The following is a 22,661-nucleotide window of genomic DNA, read 5'->3' as shown; positions in this document are numbered from 1 at the left end:
GCACTTGAGGTCCTGTGTTCGAATCTCCCTCTCCCTAGTTTCTATGACTTTAATGTAAATTATCTTACCGTTTGTAAAAAAAACAAAAAGTACTCATTCGTAGATTTTGATGTACCGAACTTATAACGCGCGTGTCACCTCGCCTGCAAGTTAATAAAACTAATTGAAGATTAGAAATTGGCTACTCCAAACACATAGGTTGAAACATCCAAGTTAATTAATAAGTAGCATTGACACAGTTTTAGGTGGACCAACTTTTATCCGACGTACTGTGTAATATATGGTCGTGCACCAGCCCATGATTCTGACTGATCTATATATCTTTAGGAAACAGTGACATGCATCTTTCGAGTAATCCCCACATCCATCTCCATGCCATTTCCTTTTCTAGCTACCAGACACTAGATGAAAATCGTGAAATGGTTTGGAAATTTCTTACGCACATGCATGGGCTTGATTTTTGTTCGGTGCCGACAGTGTATGTTAGGGTTTCCTATTGTGGTGATACATATCAATCAATCACGCACTTAACATATTCTAGGTCTGTCAAATAATAACTATATATGTCATTTACGTACATAACAACATTATATGGCGATGTGCAAGTATCGTGTACTATTAAAAAATATCTTCAAAGATAAATTGAACCTTAGATCATCTTCAACCTTTACAGTAAATCTCAAATTTTAGGTTCTAAATTTACCCCAACTTGCTCCAACCTTTAGACCAAATAAGAGTTTTAACCCAAAATTCATTTCTACGGCAAATTTAGCCTAGTATTCTCCCGGGTTAGTGGAGTTGGGTCATCATATATGTGTACTTTTTTTATTTTTATATTTATAAATTCATTGAATCTAATGGCTAAGATTATATATGATCAAATCTAGCAGTAAAAAAAAAAAAAATAGTAATCTAATGGTCCAAATTTAAATCCAACAATTAAAGTAATTAAAAAAAGTTATCTAAATTAAAAATTAAATTTTTTGAATTAAAAATTAAATTTTTTAACTCAAGGATCGAAGATGATCTTGGCACTTACCATTACTCAACAAATTAAAGCATAAACCTTCGCAGAAGTTGGCAACAGCAATTAATCCATATAGCAAAAGTGATTGACAGCATATTCTTTTAATTGTTTTTGTAATCCATATAGCATTAAGGACAAAATGTCCCCCGAGATTGAACCTCTTGTGTCACTTTTTACTTGGTTCTAAATTTCTTCTAAGACTTGTCAAGAAAATCACTAAACAAAGATTATTTTATTGCCAAAAAGGCAAAAAAAAGATAATTGAATAAGCAGAAATGGCACACCCGATCAGAGTCGAGATATGTTGGTCGACATCCGAATGTGACGTAGTCAAAAGGAAAGTGATGTATAAAATATGGATAAATTTAAACCGAAACTAGAATTTATTTAAGCCAATAAAGAGAGTCGCAGTAGTGGGAAGAACCCATCAAACATAAGTAGTCAGAGCATAGATGATAGTACGACATAAGTAGAGCAATTGAATCTAGTTAAGATACTTATTACACAACCAGAAATAAGCTCCTACATTTATTTGGGTAGATGTCAGAATCGCCAGAAGTCCCTCATACACCACAAAGGATTCAGCTAACTAAGTCTTGGAGGGGTGAAAAACAAAAGGTGTGAGTGGGCAAAAACAAAGGTTTATGAAACACATTTGTTTTCCGAACATACTAACGCCTCGCCGTAAAACATGTATAGTCTCTAGAAAATCATACTATGTATAAGTATGAAATCAAAGATAATTCAACAATAGTTCAAGAAACACACAAATCATAATATCTCAACCGTGGCATAAGAAAATCAAGTGCTCATCAATCTATGCTAACACAGGAGTTCATGCAGAGAAATTCTGCCATAAATAGGACTGGGTGTAATCATAATATATGCTCTAGTACTACAATGAGGGACCGGTTTTTAAAATGGGAAACGGTCCAATTTACACAATTTAAAACTACAAAATATCTAGCTCACCCTATCCAAAACACTATTCACTAACACTAATTAATTCGCACACACATGTACAATTTTACCTGTTATTAACGTACTTTAATTAAGCGTAACTTCTTCGTTACAAATCCAATTTGGGTCTAGCTCGTGCTCATGCATTTGTAATAACAAGTACTATTTACTTACAATATTAGGAAAAATAATCTAAAAGCTGAACAATAAACTGTTGGAGCAATATTAGAAAATATGAAAAATAACAATATAATTCCAATGATAATAATCATAAAGAAATTCACAACATCAATTGTATAAGAGATTAATATAAACAACTAGAGAGAAAGTTAGAAAAACTGACAAACTTGGAGATTGAGGCTTGCATAAATGCAATGTCCTAAAGACAGAATTTCGCCCTTACTCTTGTGCTTGTAGTTCAGTAGGCATCCGTCTCCTAGGATTCAACAATTTATAATCTGAAGTCGAAACATGGACTCTGGCGAACTTTATATATTCCGTACTCTTAAGACACGACTCAGAATTTGACAAACGAAAAATGAGAGAAATATAGTGGGGAAACACTATTTCTCAAGAGTAAAAATTAACTCTAATTTTGTATATTTAATGATAATGGCTTCATGGGTTTATATATAACCCATTGTGTTGTTTGGTGTAAAGATGCAACTTTGCATCTATGTAACCTACACCACTCATCAAACTACACGTCCCAAATTACAAATAATATGATACAATTCTTTGCATCAGACACAAGACTTAAGAATAAACAAGATTAATTTTTTCATTCAACATTTTGAAATTAAATACTATAATATCCAATAAATATTATAATATAAATTTCCAACATAAACGTCCACGTCGGATTCCGCTTGGCCAAAAAAGGCATAATCATCATTTTACACATTCAGAAATGATATTACATGGAAAATTAGGAACGGATTGTCATAAGAAAAGTGACATATAGAAATCAGATACGCAACATCATGATCTCACTGAGAATATAATGAATATATTTTGGCAAGGTAATTGCTTTTTTTATTTCGATGTATATACAACCATCAACCTAATTTGGGATGTCATAGGCCTTGAATTTCTTTTTAACGTTATTGCAGAAGACGTAAACGTTTCAATTAGAATCTAATAAAGTTTACCCTCTGACGAAAAAAAAAAAAAAAAAAAACAAACAAACCAAATAGGGTTAATAGCTTAAATTGTATATTTACCTTCGTGGAATGAAATCGCAAATAATTGTTAATCTTGGACACTTTTAGGCCCACATAATGGTGCAAGTTGGGAAAGAAATCATGAAAAGCTTAAGGTAAAGCCAAAGCCCAAGGTCCAACGGGTTTAAACAAATATTATACAAATGTTCAACCCATAATTATTATTTTATTAGCATGGCGTGATTGTAAATTTTCATCTCGATTTCGTACCCTTGCATGTATTTAAGCTTGGATTGGGGTATTTTTACGACAATCAGACTTCAAAACATGATAGAGCTTGCAGGTGTGATTTTTGAGCCTTAACAACAGCACTCTATAGTTATAAGTAACCATTTCAACAGTGTTACATACACCAAAATTTTGTACTATATGATATTGCACATTCACACCATATAAATTTTTATTACAATTATTAATCAAATTCTAACTTGAGTAAAGCACAAATTTAATTGGTACCACGTCAATGCATGAACCTGGTGTGCCTAGCATTATTCTTTGGAAACAATCAAGTTGGAAATTTGGAACGTTGAAATCTTTATATGCATTCTAATTTTTTCTCTCATGCAGCCTCCTTTCTCTCCTTTTTAAAATAGAAACCCTAGCACTCTAAGTCTTAGCTGCCGTTCTTTGCTTTGGCTTGGGGCTGGCAACTGCCTCTGCCCCCTTCTCCTAGCGCCTCTTCTCCTCCTAACCTCTCCATCTTCATACGCTTTATACTCCCCGCTTCCCATCCCCTATTTTTTTCCCCCACCACTCCCCCATGACCCTCCCTCTCTTTTTCCCTTTCTCCCCAGTTGTTGGTGTTGCGAAGCACCTCTTCTTCACCACCATTTTGTGGGAAACCAATTTTCGTGGTTTTGGCGCACCGACCCCAAATTTGAGGTTTATTGCCTCACAAGGCTTTTCCCTTGATTTAGGAAAGATCTACGAGTTTGGGTGGGTTATTGGTTGTTGGTGGGTTGGGTTTTCCTTTTACGGCTTGTTTTTCAGGGTTTTGTTGCTCCCTTGATTGATATGTGGCGGCACCGCCTTTCTGACCAGATTTGTGGCGGCCTGGCCTTGCTTGGCTCACGGCTGCAGTGGATGTCACTAGAAGCGGTAAAGTTGCAAGTCGAGATAAGCTAATCGTTGGAGACGAGCCAGCCAGAGGATTTTGTTTCTCAGATTAGTTAATGCATGTCAACATAGGTTTGTTTGTACCGTATGTAGCGGGTAATGTCTCGCCTAGCCATGGTTTTGATGTGGCCTCACTTATTTGTGATTGTTTGATGTGGTCTCGCTCAGGGCCGGCCCTAAGATTTCAAAGGTCCTGTGCAAAAGTGAATTGAATGCCCTAAAAAGTACTAAGAATTTTTTTTATTTTTTATTTTTTTTGTTCAAAAAAATAATTTTAGTTTTCAATTGAACTTTTATAAATTCTAATAGCACAAACAAATTTGACAAATCAACAAGTGAAAAGGTGGCGTATTGTTTTTTCTAAACTATTTAGAAGGTTAGGGTTCAAATTTTCATGTTATTGTGTGGAATTTTTATATTATTTTGTGGAAGCTTATACATTTAATAAAAATAAACTAAAAATATGATGGAGACAAGTTTTGAACCCATTTCCTAAGCCGTTGTAAAGAAGCAATAGTACCACTTGCGCTAAGACTCAAGTTTGTAATATTCTACACATACTACTATATATACGTAAATGCATGCAAATTTGAAAAATCGGGGGCCCTTCTGATTTGGGGGCCCTGTGTGGTGGCACCTATTGCACCCCCTCAGGGCCGGCACTAGTCTCGCTTATGGGGCAGTGATATTCCGTGTGCTCCAGTATAAGTCTGTTGCGTCTGCTGTTATTGTGGCAGATTTAGACCGAAATGCTTGTGCTAGGGTGTGCGCACTTGGTAGTTAATTAGGGGTTTATCACCACTGCTTGTTTGTTCGAATTACCTCTAGATCAAATATTTGATCACTGGAGAATGTACCCATGAGACAACCCTTATAACTGTTATTGTTTATTGTTTGTAATGAAAATCGCTATCATTTCTTGTAAAAAAAAATGAAAATTTTAATGGTAGAATAAGAAACTACAATCCTACTTGCACCTTACGCCTATCTCTTAAGAACACCCAATATTTATTAGGCATCAAGCTTTTACATGTTAGCGATAAAAAAGTTAATTTCATGTATGTTTATTGTCACTTTCATAAAACTCTTTTACTATTTTAAAAGTTCTTGAGATGGTCCTTTTCATTAATAATGAAGGCAATACAAGATGTGGGATGGGCAGGCAAAAGCTTCCTATACTCATGTACATTGTGAACTTTGGGTTGGCTTTGGTTTTTGCCTTCAAACATTGAAGACAAGTTAAAGTTTGGTTGGCTTTGGTTTTGGTTTTTGCCTTTAAACATTGAAGACAAGTAAAAGTGCACCCATAATACCAAGTAGACGGTAGGCAAAGTGTGTGATGTTTGCGATGGAGTATTGACGTGTGATTTTTTCAGTCTATTGACTAGGATTATCTGTTTCAATTAGTGATCTTTTAGGGTGGAGGCACATAGTTTGAGCTCAAGTGTGTGAAAATTTGTTTATGAAACTAGTTGTAAACACGAAAATTTCTACAATGAATAAGATAAGAACATGTGTACAAAATAATATTTGTATTAATGAGTTTTTAAGTTAACGACACTTGATCTTAGACGGAATATGATTTTCTAATGGTTGTGGCTTGATCTTGAGATTAAAATGGTATTGCAATTGATAACCACATATATGATATAACCAGTCTTCCAACATGAATTATTTAAATCTCTACAAGCTCTTTTATTTTTCCAATCATTTCTTACGTTCACTCAACAAAGCCGGCCCAATGGCAATCAAGGCGAGCAAGGCCAGTGCTTCGAGCCTCTCACTTTGAAAGAGATCTCACTTTATTTTATACATTTCCTTACATGTATCTTTAAAATGTCATCTTCATAATATTCTCGACAAAAGAGAAGGGAAAAAACAAAAAAATTCTTATGCTCCGAGTTTCTCTAGTTTATTTAAAGAAACTCTATTAAAGTACTGCTTTGGACGACTCTGAAATATAGGTAAAAAATATTGAAAACAACCAAGTGGGGGATCACGATTCACGAATACCTTCACGAAGATCTCGACCAGATAAGAAATATAGGTAAAAAGTTCACCAAGAGCAGTTAAAAAATCATATACGAATCGTAAAAGCCAAAAGTGTATCTTCATATGGCGAATGGTCTCCCGAGTAATAACCCATGCACGCACTTTCATTACTTTCTGCAATATTAATCTGATTTAAGTTGATAACAGTTCACAGAGAACCGAAGAAAAGCAGAAAACTTAGAGAGGAAGAAAGAGAATTGCAGAGAGAGAAAGAGATGAATTTCTGTATATTGCTTGAATGAATATTACAAGGTTCTTACACACTTATATAGCTCAATGGCTGCCTTATCTCTTCAGCTACTAGTACTAACAGTTCTAACTAATTTTATCCCACCAATTCTAACTAACTTCCAAATATACCAACTGCCTTACTTAACAGTTTGCCATATTAGCACCATTTTGACCATACTACCCTTCTTATCAATTGACACAAGTCAATATCCCCCTCAATCGGAACTTAGGGTTACCAAGTTTAAGATTGTAACAGTGCTTTACAAAGAGGGACCATGTAACCCCTTGGTCAATATATCTGCAGATTGGTCTTCAGTGGGAATGTAGGAAACTTCCAAATCACCTTGCTGCACTTTCTCCCGAACAAAGTGGTAATCTGTATCCAAGTGTTTAATTCTAGAGTGAAACACTAGATTTGCACTCAATGCAATCGCAGACATGTTATCACAATGTATAACTGGTGGTGTTGGTAGAAATACCTCCAAGTCTTTCAAAACTGCCCTTATCCAAGTTAATACAGTTGCAGTGTGAGCCAAAGCTTTGTATTCAACTTCAATAGAGCTTCTAGAAACAGAACTTTGCTTTTTCAATTTCCATGATATTGGATTATTACCAAGGATACTAGATAACCAATCACTGATCTTCTAGTATTTAAGTCTGCAGCAAGTCTTAGAAAGCATTGAGATTTGGTTCTACATCTGCTGAATAAACAATACCAGATTGCACTGTGCCTTTAAGATATCTCAAAATTCGTTTCACAACTCCAAGGTGAATATCAGTTGGTGACTTCATAAATTGACACACGGAATTGACTGAGAATGCAATATCTGACCTAGTGAAGGTCAAATATTGTAAGGAACCTACTATACTTCTGTAAAGTGTAGAATCAGTCAATGGCTCTCCTTCTATTATGAGCAAGGAATTGTGTGGCTTACATGATGTTGTAGCAAGCTTACATGAATCCATACCAGCTTTATGGATTAAATCTATGCTGTACTTTGACTGGTTTACAAAAATATCACCATTTGGTTTATATGAAATTTGCAGACCAAAGAAATAGCTAAGTCTTCCCAAATCTTTTAAATCGAATACTTATGATAATTCCTGAATAACCTGTTGAACTTTCACAAAACTAGAACCTGTCAAAATTATATCATCCACTATAAGAGAAGTATAATGATATCAGCACCATTCTTCTTTACAAACAAGCTTGTATCAAACAAGGAAGCATGAAATCCCATAGCACACAGATAGCTGGTAAATTTAGAGTTCCATGCTCTTGGTGTTTATTTAAGATCATACAATGATTTGACAAGCTTACAAACATGATTAGGATAAGAAGGATTCACAAAACCCTGAAGTTGTTTCATATACACCTTCGTTTGCAACTCCCCATGCAAAAATGCATTTTTAATGTCCAACTATTTCAATTCCCATTGATTCATTGTTGCCACAGCAAGAATGATCCTCACTGTTGTATGCCGAACCACAGGACTAAGGTAATTGAATAATCGATCCTAATTTCTTGTGAAAACCCTTGAGCGACTAATTGAGCCTTATATCCGAATACACTTCCATTATAGTTCTTTTTCACCTTGTACACCCATTTACTACCAACCATGGATCTGTTACTTGGAAGAGGAACTAATTGCCAAGTACCTTGAGCCTGAAGAGAGTCATATTCTTCTTGCATAGCTTGCTACCAATGTGGTATGCTTGCAGCTTTTTGAAAAGTAGACGATTCTACAATATCAGTTAGCTCAGTCACAATTGAAAAACCACCAGAAAACCCCTCATCTTCTGTAATCTGTAATGATTTCAACTCTGGAAAGGTTGCTAGATATGTAGCATAATTTTGTCTTTGTATAGTTCCACTATTCAATCTTGTAATCATGGGATGATTAGATAATACATATGTTGATACTGTATGAGTTTCAAAAGTTTCACTTAGTTGTGGAGAAACTGGTAATATTACCTCAAGTTGAGAACTGTGGTGGACAAGCATCAAGGGTGATTCATTGATTGCTATCTGGGAATGATGATGATGGGAAGTTGATGTTGGAGAAGACTGTGACATATTTGAAGTACTAAGAGCTTGAGCAGATGCTGAGATGCAACCTATATCAGAACTGAAGTGCACAGTTGAGGCTTGTTGTTGAGAAGTATTATCTAATGATGAACTTGCTTATACTTCTTGAATATCAACACCATTTGATACTGGTACTAGACCATGTATTGCAGGAATAGGCATTTGAACCACAACTATATCATCCCTTGTCTTCTTAGATTGCTCAGAGTTATTATACTCTCGAGACATTTCAGTTTTATATGGAAACACTTCTTCATTATGTATTATATGCCTGGACAAAATCAATCTCCTACTCTTTAAGTCATAACATATTGCTCCTTTGTACCCTAAGGCATAACCAAGAAATACACACTGAAAAGATCTAGCTTCGAGCTTGTTGACAATATATGGTCTCATCAAGGGATAAATTGTAGTCCCAAACACCTTCAGGTTATGAATTTCTAGTACTTTTCCAACAAAAGCTGATAAGGAGATTTAAGCTCTAAATTCCTAGATGGCATTCTATTAATTAATAGAACTGCATGAGCACAAGTATGATACCAAAACATATGTGGTAAATTTGCTTATGTCAGTAAAGTAATAGCAATTTCCACTACATGACGATGTCTCCTTTCAGCAATACCATTCTGTTGAGGAGTGTAAGGACATGAAACCATGTGTGAAATGCCTTTGTTTGCTAAACACTGTGAAATGATCGAAAATATCATACCCTCTAAGAACAAATTGAAACTGAAAACTCCATTTTACAAAGTTATCATCTTGAAGCTTCACTATACCAAGTAGCCCTTCAATTTTAATAGTAGATTTTGCCATTTGATCCAGATTACAGAGAATTTTAACCTAAAAATTTATATCATAAACAAACAAGACTTGTTCTTGAACCCCAACACACTATCATAGATACTACCCTTCTGGCTATCGGCCATTTTCAATGAAACAGTTGAATGAATATCAACAAATCTTGATCAAACAATGGCTATTGGCCTATTATGTGCTCAAACAATGGCTATCGACTTTTCAATTTCCTAACAATGGCTATCGGCCTTCAATCTCATAGAAAAATAACAGACATTCTTCAACTAGAACATAACGCAAAAAGATGGTGTGCATTGCGAAAACAAAAACAAAGAACCTGATATGAACAAAACCCTTGGCCCTTTGAGCAGAAGTCGTTAAGAACTTATAGCCATCATCAAGCTTCAATTGATCAAGAAGATTTGCACAGTGGAAATGAGAATCAAAGATTGGCCGGCGATTGATACCATGATAACAATTCACAGAGAACCAAAGAAAAGAAAAAAACTTAGAGAGAAAGAAAGAGAATTACAGAAAGGGAAAGAGATATGAATTTCTGTATATTGCTTGAATGAATATTACAAGGTTCTTACACACTTATATAGCTCAATAGCTGCCTTATCTCTTAAGCTACTAGTACTAACATTCTAACTAATTTATCCCACCAATTCTAACTAACTTCCAAATATACCAACTGCCTTACTTAACAGTTTGCCATATCAGCACCATTTTACCTTTTTGACCATACTACCCTTTTTGAGTTTGGGGCAGATTGAGTTTGTTGCAGTGAGTCAGTGAATATATTTGAGGCAGATTGATGTTCACTGCTGCTTTGCAGCTTGTATCTGTCATAAAAGGTTCTTATTGATATAACACTCGTGCCTTTTCTTTGTAGCTATAACAAACTCTTTATTCATAAAAGGTTTGAGAGAATTTCCATATTTGCATAATCAAGGTTACTGTTGGTTCAAGTTGTTCTGTTTTTCTGGATTTCATAGTAATGATTGCAGATGTTCTTCCAATCTCAAACTGGGTTTCCCCAGTTGAGATTGAGGGGGAGTATTAAGGTTACAAGTGCAATACAGTTAGTAATATAGTTAGTAAGGTTGTTAGGATTTCTTTTATAAAAACAGTGTGTGTAATCTTCATTTAGTTAGTTAATACAAATCATATTTCTCTCTCTAAACTCTCTTTCTCTCTCTAGTATCTCTTTTGTTTCTCTCTATCATCTTCCTCTTCCTCTGTACCAATTCTTCATCTTTTACAATGTAGTTAATAAAGTGAACTTTTCACTAAAACACTACTTAATTAAGAATTAATCGCTAATGCTCTTTCTTAATTAAAATATATAATTGTACATCACATCATTACCTTCACACTCAAGCAATTAATCCAACATCAATAGGACCATGGTGAGTGAGAGTTAGGTTTGCTCAAAGCCTTTGTGTGAGTCGCCATGCAAATTATCTAGACAGTCCGTTCTACAAATTAAAATATATAATTGTACATCACATCATTACCAAGGTGAGTGAGAGTTAGGTTTGCTCAAAGCCTTTGTGTGAGTCGCCATGCAAATTATCTAGACCGTCCGTTCTACAATTTGATTAATCTATTGAGAATAGTCAGTCCACTACCATCATGCTTTCTCTTCACCCTAATTAGTTCTTCTAAAACTAATGGTCCTTAGTGTAAAATATATTATTGTACTAAAAAAAAACTAATGGTCCTTAATTACAACCCCTAATTTGAGTAAAAATACGATATTCATTGATAAGAGAAGAAAATTACAATGGGGAAAAAAAGAAGAAGTTATTTCTTTGATTTACCAAAAAATAAAGGTTTAATGAAAGAGAGTTGAAGGAAGTTCAACTATCCAAGACAGCGTCAACTTCTAAGTTATCTAATGCTTTGTTTGAAAATATTTTTAAAATAGTAAAAGAAGTTTCAGGTCATCGAAAACGATTTTCATAATGTTGGATGAAAAAAAACCACTATTTTAAGTTCTCTTATACCATCTCCAACCCTTAAACTAAAACCTAACATTTTTAGCTCAGAAAATTTAGGTTTTAGCCTAGAAACAGTTTTTTTGCTCTAACCCTTTTGACCTAAATTTTTTTAGCCTGAGATTATTAAAGAATAAATTTAGGCTAATTTTTTCTTTTAAAGTAATTTAAAAATAAATATATGTAGACCGTCATAATTTAATTTTATGAACTTTTTAACCTAATAATATTTAAATTTCGATAAATATTAAAAAAATCATTAAATTTAGGTGAATTTTGAGTTAAATATTTTTTTAATTATTTTAGCCATTGGATTTAAATTTGGACCATTATATCTTTTTTTTACCGTTAGATTTGATTATATTCGATCTCAGCCGTTAAATTCAATAAATCCTAGGAGATATGCCCATGTGGATGGGATCCCACTAGTGGTGTCCACACCATTTTCTAGGCTAAATCCTAGAGGGGAATTTGGCCTTTGTTTGCTTGTTAACTTTTAACCCACATATTTAGCATAAGTTAGGTTGAGTTTGGAGAGTGGGAATAAAACCTAAAAAATAACATTTGGCTCAGAGTTGAATTTAATCTTACAATACAAACATTTTTGAACTAAAATGCTTTTCTAAAATGCATTTTCAAATAGGCCCCAGGTCTCCCTAAGTAAACGCGCGCCTTTCATGGCTGGCATGATGACTTGCCAGAGGCTTCACCATGTGCCTTATCTGCTTAATTAAAAAAAAAAAAATCAGATTAACTGTAAATCATATCAGATTATTTTTAACTCATTTGTGTCAATCCATGCATAATATATACTATGGCGGTTGAAAAATTATAGGCACCCTGTAAGGCTGTACCACGAGTGTTTTAAATACTAGTTTTAACCAACAGAATTCTCTCCGAATCCTTTTGGTGATGATTTTAAAAATTCGTGAATCGTGTTCGTTTATTGTACATCGTGCAGTCAATTTTTGTCAAATATTGTTTATGTTTATTTTAAATAAAAATATTTAAAATGATTTATGATCGCATAATGTACGATGAACGGACACGATAAACGGATCTCCAGGATCGTCACAAAGAGGATCCGGACTCCTAGTTTTAATACATTCACTGTATCATGACATTATTCACATGTAATATATGTCTTTGACGTTCTTCTTTTTTTTTTTTTTTTTTTTTTGTCAAACTAAATTACTTCAATTAATTAAAACAAAAAACAAGTATAAGGAAAAGATAGTCCACCACCTAAATACAAGCCCAACATCAAATAAGAAATACAGTAGATAGGCCCAAAAGTGGCTAGCTGGACATTAACAAAAAATCCCTAAAACTGGAATGGAAACCAGTAACCACCAGATGTGCCTTCATCGCAAGGCCACCGACACGACCAAGAGAACGAACCAACTGAATAACTGGATCAACGGAAAATGAGGGTGAGCGAGCCACCTGCACAGTGAGCGCTCTCATAATCATACCAAATAGTGCTAAAAGCATTTGGACAGCCACCCAACACACGAGGAGAAGCACACGGGCCGAGTAGTAGAGGTCGATGGTTGAGGACGGGCGACGAAAAGTAGCATCGGAGCGGGAGAGGGCCATGCAAGTCCAGATATGAGACCAGCTCATGGGAATTGAGACAAAGTTCAACGAACAAAGCTCAAGGGAAGCCAAAACAAAGACCAAAAGAGAACAATTTCAGAAATTAAATGACTATTTAAGTGGAAGGATGAGGGAAGGATCGAAGGAAAGAAGGGGGAAAGGGAAGATGAAGAGAGTGGAGATGGATGGGAATGAGGGCTAGAAAAAGGTGGGAAGGATGGGGGAAAGATGAGGAAAGAGGAAGAAGCAAAGGATGGAGAAGGAAGAGAAAGAGGGAAGGAAGGCTAGAAAGAGGGGGTGTCGGGTTGCCGCCAACCCCAAGCCGGAGCAAGAAGCAACGGCTAGAAGGGTTTCGTTTTTCCAGGCAAAGGGTATCTGACATTCTTATGTCTTTTGTAGTTTATGTGCTTGAGGATGAGGATCATCTTGGATTCTCTTTGTGATGATTCTAGAATCAATTCATGATGATTCTAGGATCAATTCATCTAGCTATTTCTTGTACATTGTGAGGCAAGCTTTCATTAGGTATCGTTTGTGTTCAATTTTAAATAAAAAATTTAAAATGATTTTTACCACAGAATAACTAACAAACGGATATAATGAACTAATCCTTAAAATCCTCACCAAGAGAATCCAAATAGGATCTTATTCCATTAGATGAGGACCCAAAGCTTCATTCTGCATTAAATACCATAACATCGCTTTCATTTTCTTGTCCCCATTTTGAATATCCTTTATGTCTCTTTTCTCACTTATTGACGCATGTGTAACCACTTAACACCAATCTTAATTTTGTTAACTTTTAATAAAATAAAAAATAAAAACAAAATTAGAGAAACTAGCAGCCACCGGGTCTCCACCGACTCTGACATCCGCAACACCAGAGACCTTACATGGCTCTCACTAATTGGATTCTCAAACGTAGGAGGGTAGCCGCTGTGAATAGGGCGGCTGGCGCAGGTGACTGGCTAGCTGCTGGCGCGGGGGTCTTGCCTGGATCGGGGTGGGCTTGGGGGACGCGGTGACTGCTCGTTTCTTTGGTTTTAGTTTTATTAAAATTAGCGGGGTCAAAGCTGGGTTAAATGGGTAGATACTTGTTGGGAAATAAGAGAGGAGACATGAATGCGGTACCAAATTGGTGACAATGGATTTGTAGCCCTCTCGTCCGGGTTTGATTCGGACCGATTCTCTTTCTTCGTAATTATAACTAACTATTTAACACATTAACGCTATCAGCCTATTAAAATAACTTCAGATAAGTTTGTTTTTGTTATTCCACATATAAATGCAATAAGATTTTATCAAAATCGTACCATTCATCACCAACGTATAGCTCCGCTCTTTAAGTGGACAACATCCACGCGATAAATACTGTGGAGCATGTCGTAATAAGGCCTTTCCATGTGTTGTGGACAACGCATAAGAGTTGTGCTACTAGCCCCTGTTCAAACTCGAGTTAGGTTTTATGTTTACCATGCTTACTATGTATTATGTAATACATGATGAGAATTTTCGATATTCTAAAATACTGTCATGTCGTGTTATAATTGTTTTTTTAAATATAAAATATGCATTTAATTTTTTCATTAATAAATTTTAAAATGCGACATATTAATTATGTCCTAATCATGTAATAACACTAAAAAATACACCGCATGATAAACACGAGTAACATAGTGTCACAATTCTATCCAAATTATGAATACATTGTTTTTAGGAAATTTTAGCAAAAAACTCTCAGTACTGTTCATTTTAACAAAAAATTATATTTTTATACTAAATAATAAATCATGGTACTATTCACTTTATTATTTATTTTATTTTTATAATTAAAAATTAAATTTCCAAATCATTTCCATTAGGTTTCTTTGTTTTTATATGATACTATGTTTCACGCCACCCCTCCCCTTCTCTTATAAATAACCCTCTCTTGTAACCCCACACTACTCGAACATCACCACCACCACAACCAAAAGAGTTCCATCCCTCCTCCGCCTCCTCCCCGCCACTTCTCACTGAACCTGTAACTGCATGGCAGTGAGCTTCTTAAGGTACGAGGTATCCGACCTCTGTCTAGCCAAGCCGGCCCTGAGGTCCCTCTCTGCCTCCGCCACCGTCGCCGATGCCTTGGAATCCCTGAAGACCTCGCAGGACAACTTCATCAGCGTCTGGGACTGCGACCACTCCAAACCCAAGTCACCAGACGGCAGTGGTGTAGGTGGTGGCGGCCAGTTCTACCGCTGCATTGGCAAGGTCTGCATGGTTGATGTGATCTGCTATCTCAGCAAAGATGACAGCTTGACGTCTCCATCCGCCGCTCTCAAGGCACCTGTCTCTGAGATTTTAACCAAAATTCCTGGCCATGTTATGCACGTGGAACCTTCCTGCAGGTAAAGAAAATCAAAATCCATGTCTTGAAATTTCTTATATTTCTCCAATTTTTTGGCTTGATTTGCGTTTTTGATGAATTTGGCATCTGGGTTTTCTTGTTGTTCCAGTTTTGTTTCATTGATTGTACAAATTGGAGTTTTCTGCTGTCTTTTTCTCAAATTGCAGCCAAATTTTTGTTAAATTTCACTTCTTGACAAACTCATCAACACACTTTTTTAATTATTAAAACAAAAACTTCCCTAATCTGATAATTTTCCCATCTGAATTTTGTTTTTTTACTGTGAATTAGCAACCAACTTACCCAAATATTTAAATCTTTCTTACTTTACTCTGTAATTTTCAGTCTGCTAGCAGCCATTGATCTCATCCTCGAGGGAGTCCAGAACTTGGTGGTCCCGATCAGAACCAGAAGCAATTCAAGAAGAAAGAAGCACCCAAAACCCATCTCTGCCGCCACCACCACTATCCACAACGGCCAAGAATTCTGCTGGCTGACACAGGAAGATGTGATGAGATTCCTCCTTAGCTCAATTGGGCTTTTCTCCCCCCTCCCAGCCATGTCCATAGACTCCCTTGGCATCATCAGCACCGATATCCTGGCCATCAACTACCACTCATCCGCGAGCTCCGCTCTCCAGCTCATCTCCCACTCCCTCTCCCAGCAGACCTCGGTGGCGGTGGTCGACACCGAGGGGGTTCTGATCGGTGAAATCTCACCCTTCACCCTTGCCTGCTGTGACGAGTCAGTGGCTGCCGCCATCACCACCCTCTCAGCAGGGGACCTCATGTCCTACATTGACTGTGGTGGCCCTCCTGAGCACCTGGTAAAAACTGTGATGCAGAGGTTGAAGGACAGGAAGCTCCAAGGGGTGTTGGATAATTACACGCTGAGCTCATCAAGTAGCTATGCACATGCATTGATGATGACATCATCTTCTTCCGACGAGGAGTCATCAGCGTCTCCGAACAGTAGCCTGCGGCGGACTAGGCCCGGGAGGTACACCCGGTCGAGCTGCTACTCGGCGAGAATGGTGAGGAGGGCAGAGGCCATTGTCTGCCATCCAAAGAGCTCACTGGTGGCTGTGATGATCCAGGCAATTGCTCACAGGGTGAATTATGTGTGGGTTATTGGGGATGATTGTAGCTTGGTGGGAATTGTAAGTTTTTCTGGGATGTTGGAAGTTTTCAGGGAACATTTGGAAACCATGGGTTAGAGAAGTAGGCCCTGACATTGCATCATTGGTCCGCGACGCCGTGGTTGTATCTGAGGGGTGTGGGGGGGTCTATTTTCTAAAAATCTTGTTATGGAGGAGGAGTTTGTGAGTGTACAAGTTTTGGTTTTGATCATCGAAAGCGGTTTGGAATGAATAAAAACATGGGGGTAAAAAAAAAAATTAAGAAAAACAAAATTGTGAGATGTGAATAGGAGGGGAATTTTGTGCTCTAAAATTCAAGTTTGGTTCTGTAATGTTTTTGGGGACTCAGACTTTGTATGATATCTAAAATCAAATGAGATCTTTTCTTTTGCAATTTAAACTATAGAAAGAGGAATTCGAACTTAAATGCAAAGTAAGAACACAAGCACACTTTTTTACCTAACTAAATCTTGAATGCAGAACGAGAACACAAGCACGCTTTTTTAGCCAACTAATCTGTCTTAAGAAAACACCTCAACTAAAACACATTTCCGTTGAGATGATTACTTTAACTGGTTTTGCAAAGGTTAGTCCATGGGGAGTGAAGGATTTGTCAAACTAGTAAGAAGACAGCTCATTGTTGCACTACATATTCTACAACTTCAGGGCCAATTGGCACTATATATTTATTTATTTTCTATTGTATCTTTTATTTACTATTTATGTATGAACATGCCGACATGAAATAAAAGCAACTATGAAATGGTCAGTTTTTATGTTGTCTTATTTATGGACCAAACTTTTCGATTTGGGCATAAAGGCAGTTTGGTTCTTGAAACAACCCATTAATTGTTTTTGTCGTATAAAATGTCATCGGGGAAGAAAGAAGAAAATTTTAAACTCAGAATAGTTAATAGGAGAATCCGTCATATAGCTGATTGTAAATTATTTTAAGTCGTTGATATAATTGAAATGCACAAAGAGCTATACAACTAAGAATACAGAATATTCGATCAAATGAATTTTGTAATGGTAGATACCAGAGTTGGTATCAAGACCTCTGAATCTGTTTGTGCTTGTGATACAACGATTGACAACATAATTTGAAAAAGCTGACGTGATATTCGTGTTGACTGAATTCGAGCTTGTTTAATTGCAAATTTCAGACCTGGTTTTGTGAAAATACAAACTAAAGAGAGAGCAGAGAGACGAGGAAGAAGAATCAAATTACAATTTTACCCATATATTAATGGACATTTAACAGGAAAATCATTTTTGGACTAAATGTGCAAACGGATTATACCACAAGTTTGCCTAAACCCGAATTTTTGGACCACGTGCGCTATCTTCCGAATATTTTAACACCACAGGGACCATTTATCCAATTACGCCCTAAATTTTTAAAAGAAATTTGCAAATCAATTAATGTATCACCAATAAGAGATAAATACGTTAACTGACACTTAATTAATAATTCAATCTTAAAGCATATTAAAATTCAATCATCTATAACCACATAATTTGTTTTATAAATTTGGTTCAAAATTTGTTCTCTCTAACATTATTAAAGTATTAATACTCTTGTTAAGTGGGCTATGCTATGAAGAAAAGCGTTTTCTTGAAACAATTCCAAATAGGTGGTTGTGTGCCTGTGTGGTTCTATAAGAGCAGTTCCACCTCTAAAAAAATACACCAGTACCCAGTCCATTTAATTCACTCAATGAACAGTGATAGACCCCAATGAACAGTAATAGGCCAAATGCATCTCCACCTCTAAAAAAAATAGCCTAGTCAATTTTATTAAAATATTGTTTTTTTATTATAAAAATAATAATTTTATTTTTAATTTCTGACGAGCAAGCAACTACTTTCCATGGCTGCAACTATTTTGCTTTCTCATATGCTTTCCATGGCTGCAACTGTTTCACTCTCGTTCTCTTTAGATCCACGGCAATACAACCACTGCCATCTCTCCTCCTCCACCCACCACTTCAAACCCCACCATAACCTTCCCCTCACTCCCTCTACCTCCTCAACTATTCTCCCCAAGTACCCACTTTCTACTTTCCCCAAATCAGACCATTTCGCTTCAAATCCTTCGCCGAGTTGTTCGCGAAGTTGATGCTTTTGTCTTTTGGGTATGTGTCTATACTAGGCTACTTGGTCAAGCAGTACTTGTTTGAAAGAATTGAGCTTCTTCCCAACATCGCCACACTCATTGCGTTTTACAGAAGAAGAAAAGAAGAGGACTAGGGTATCTTTTAATATTAGGATTTCATCTTGCTGACGTCATAAGGGCTGGGTGCCAGCCTATCTGCTGGGTTGGAGTGGAATGGCTGGGTGCCAGGCCAATAATTTGGCTGGGTGCTGGCCTATTTGTTCCCCGGTGGAACTGCTCTAAAGAAATGTTAAAAGTAGATGGATATGCATGAATGGAGCCCTTTAAAGAAAAAGATTCTTATTTTAAAAATTAGAGATTAGTTGTGGGGTTACATTATATCGAACTGTTTATTTTTAAGCTATACTTCATAGACATCTATTCGAATTCAAAGGAATTGACAAATATTTTATTGTATAAGAAACAATAAAATTTCTTCATGATAATTAAACAAGTAAATGATTTTAGATTAAACTAAATTTTGTAAAGATAGTCTATGAATTGAGACTTACAAAATAAACTGTTCAAACTGTTAAAGTTCGATGTAAAGTAAATTTCTCAACTAATCCTATTTTTTTAAATGAATGGGTCCCTTCTTTTAAAGAGGGCATGATGGATGGATAGTAAATTAGCAAATTATTTTTCGGTAAAGTGAAAAGTGCATTGCAAATAGCATAGAAATACACAAACAATAAAAGTAAACAAATCAAGAGCTGCAGAATGGGCCATTTGAAAAAAGAGAGTAGAATTTGGGAAGCAAAAAGGCATCCCAAGGCACCATACTTTAAACACACTTCTGTTTTGATAAAGTTAAAACATGTTTAAAAAAGGTAATCTGATCTGATCCTCCTGGAGCCACATAATTAATAGTCTATTAAAGAAGGGAAAGGGTGATTAGGGATTAGTGATTAGTGATTAGATAATACAAAGTGTCTTCATCAAGAAGAGAATTACTTTTGACCATTCTTTACTTTACAACCCCTCTCTCAAGCTCAGGGGTGCACTAGGCAAGAAAAAATGTGTTGAGAAATCGACACGTGATTAGAAATAGTGATACAGGGATATCACATGTATTAGTAGAGAGACTAAAAAAAAATGGGGGCGTCAAATTCGTCATATTTCAAACTTATCACTTGTAGTCACATATTTTAATGTTGTCACATAATGTTGCATAATTAGTTAGAACACGAACACATTGACACTCTTATTGTATGCAAGTCCTTCTCATGGGCAATAGAAACATGCATAAGTTGCAATTTTGTGGTCGGAATTTAAAAAGAAGGAAAAAAATAGCTTGTTCGCCTCCTTGATAAATTGGAGCATAGTCTTTGAATTTTGACCAAATTTGATCTTTGTAAAAAGTAAAACAGTAAAAAAAAAGGTATGTATAGAGAACCACTATATAATAAATGTTGACATGGACTGCTAACTAAATTTGCACCCTTTCTATTTTAAAACAAAAATCCAAAAGATGTGACCATACTTAGAAAGTCCATTCAAACAAATATTGTCACTCCTGCAGGTATCATTTTTGTGATTTGTTTTGTGTTACCGACAAGGCTACAAATGGAATAAGAATTATGTTACATCCATCATCGTTGCCAACCGCAGATATTTTCAATCTAAGGCATAAAATATATGCTAGCATCAGTCGTATACTGACAATATTTTACTTATTCATTATGAACTCAACTCAAACATATCAACAGTTATGTTAACATTGTTCAGTTGATGCTAACGCAATCCCAACGCTAGTGTAATTTTATCAGAAATGATAAAATGAATAGAAAAAAACCAAACCTGCACAGCGGGGTGGCTTTGCTTGGTCAAGAGTTATGGGGTGGTCTTGTCAATCTCATCCCCGTGGCCTAATGCACCACACTAGCCTTTACCAAGAGTACGTACCAGCAATTTCCATACAGAAAGTTACAACATTTTTTGTTAGAATTCAAATGCATGCTCAGCATAAACAATATAAAATCGAAAGTATATTTCGTTTGGAGACTAAAAAATCCCTTGGAATCAAGTGCCACGGCATGCTTGTCGCCTGCAGGGACTTGAACCACACCTCATTTTCTTCTCTCTGCCGCCGCACCCTCTCTCGTTCTCCTTCAATTAAATTTAAGTCACAACAAGATAACGACATATGAATTATATCAATTTTAAAAGCGGGGAAGGAAATCACTTTCAAACACACATTAACATGTCCCGTATTACATTCGTGTCAACTCCCCGAAGGTACTGGTGGACGGATCATGGGAAACCATATACAGAAGCAAGGTACAATTTTTTTTTCCAAATTACAATAATATCCACACAAGTACTACTTCCACTGGTCAGTGGCTGCTTCTCCACGGCTTTTGCTATGGCTTGTAGCTGGTACAGTAGGCAGCCTTTCCCTAATATCCACTGCCAATCCAGCCGAGGACGAGCCAGGTTAATTTACATCTTTCCATGTTGTCAAATATTCTGCCATTTATTTACGCTTGAATGGTGGCTCAAAATAATCATTCGAGAACTGCTACGAAAATATTTTTGAAATAATTAAAAGTGTTTTTAAATTATTAAAATTATTTTAATAACGTTTGATTACAAAATAATTAAAAGTTTAACTGAATTACAACGAGCACTCCACGTTGGCAGTTTTATTAAAGGAATAATGCTGAGAGAAACTAAAATTTTAAAATAGATTTGCAAATCAAGTAATGTATCATTAATGAAAGATAAACACATTAACTGACATTTAATTCAATCATTTATAATCACATCATTTTTTTTAATATTCATCTTAAAATTTTGATCTTCATAATATTATTTTAGTAAAATATTAATACTCTTGTTAAAAGGGCTGGACTACGAACATAAGCGTTTTCTAGAAACAACTCCAAATAAGTGGTTGTGTGGTTCCAGAAGAATTAAAGACATGTTAAAAGTAGATGTATATGGATGGATGGAGGCCTTTGACAAAAGGGATTCCTATTTAAAAAAGAGTAAGAGATTAAATTTGTAGATTGAATTTTGTAAACTAAATGATATAGAAGTTGGTGATTGGATTATTACTTAATCATTGATAAACATGCTCATTTTCTATTGGTGACACCTCATTTGGTTTGTTAATTTAGTCTACAAATTTAGTCTCTCTAGCATTATGCTTTAAAAAATTAGAGATTAGTTATGGGAGTCCATATTACATCGAACTTTAATAATTCGAACCGTTCTTTTTTTTAAGTTGCACCTCATAGATTATTCATGCAAAATATTAGTCAAATCGAAAATATCTGAGCCATCTAATTGAGTTCAAAGAAATTGACTGACACTTTATTTTATAAGAAACAATGAAATTTTGTTGTGATAATTAAATAGGCAAATGATTTTGTTTTGAATTTATCTTTTCCAAAAATAATCTTTAAATCAAGACTTACAAAATAAACGATTCAGATCGTTGAAATTCAATATAGAGTAGGTAAAGTGCATTCCAATCAGCAGAAATAAACAAACAATAAAAAGGCAAAAGAACAAATCAAGAGCTGCAGAATGGGCCATTTGAAAAAAGAGAGTAGAATTTGGGAAACAAAAGAGCATCCCAAGTCATTCACAGTTCAAAGTTCAAACACACTTCTGTTTTTATAAAGTTAAAATATGTTTAAGAAAGGTAATCTGATCTGATCCTCTTGGAGTCGCATAATTAACAGCAATTAAAGAAGGGAAAGGGTGATTAGTGAGTAGATAATACAAAGTGACATCATCAAGAAGAGAATTACTTTTGACCATTAGATGTTCTTTACTTTACAGCCCCTCTCTCAAGCTCAGGGGTGCACTAGGCGAGAAAAAATGTGTCAACAAATCGTCACGTGATAAGAAATAGTGATACATGAGCATCA

The 22,661-nt window shown here is 35.7% G+C and overlaps 1 protein-coding gene and 1 pseudogene across 1 annotated transcript; one reads left to right on the top strand and one right to left on the bottom strand.

Moving 5' to 3' along the window:
* The window catches only part of LOC125478004, a 35,998-nt pseudogene extending 22,903 nt beyond the window's left edge, over positions 1–13,095 (bottom strand).
* A 1,926-nt stretch (positions 13,096–15,021) lies between these two features.
* Positions 15,022–17,022, top strand: LOC103935533 (CBS domain-containing protein CBSX5-like). Its single transcript, XM_048585773.1, has 2 exons — positions 15,022–15,485; positions 15,830–17,022. The coding sequence occupies exons 1-2, from the start codon at positions 15,127–15,129 to the stop codon at positions 16,698–16,700; spliced, it is 1,230 nt and encodes a 409-aa protein (XP_048441730.1). The 5' UTR covers positions 15,022–15,126; the 3' UTR covers positions 16,701–17,022.
* Positions 17,023–22,661: the final 5,639 nt, after the last annotated feature.

The sequence above is a fragment of a genome, unplaced genomic scaffold, assembly GCF_019419815.1.
Source record: "Pyrus x bretschneideri cultivar Hongxiangsu unplaced genomic scaffold, Pyrus_bretschneideri_v1 Contig23, whole genome shotgun sequence".
Classification (NCBI taxonomy): domain Eukaryota; kingdom Viridiplantae; phylum Streptophyta; class Magnoliopsida; order Rosales; family Rosaceae; genus Pyrus; species Pyrus x bretschneideri.
Note: the sequence above shows the minus strand (reverse complement) of the source record. Positions and strands in the feature narration are given on the sequence as shown.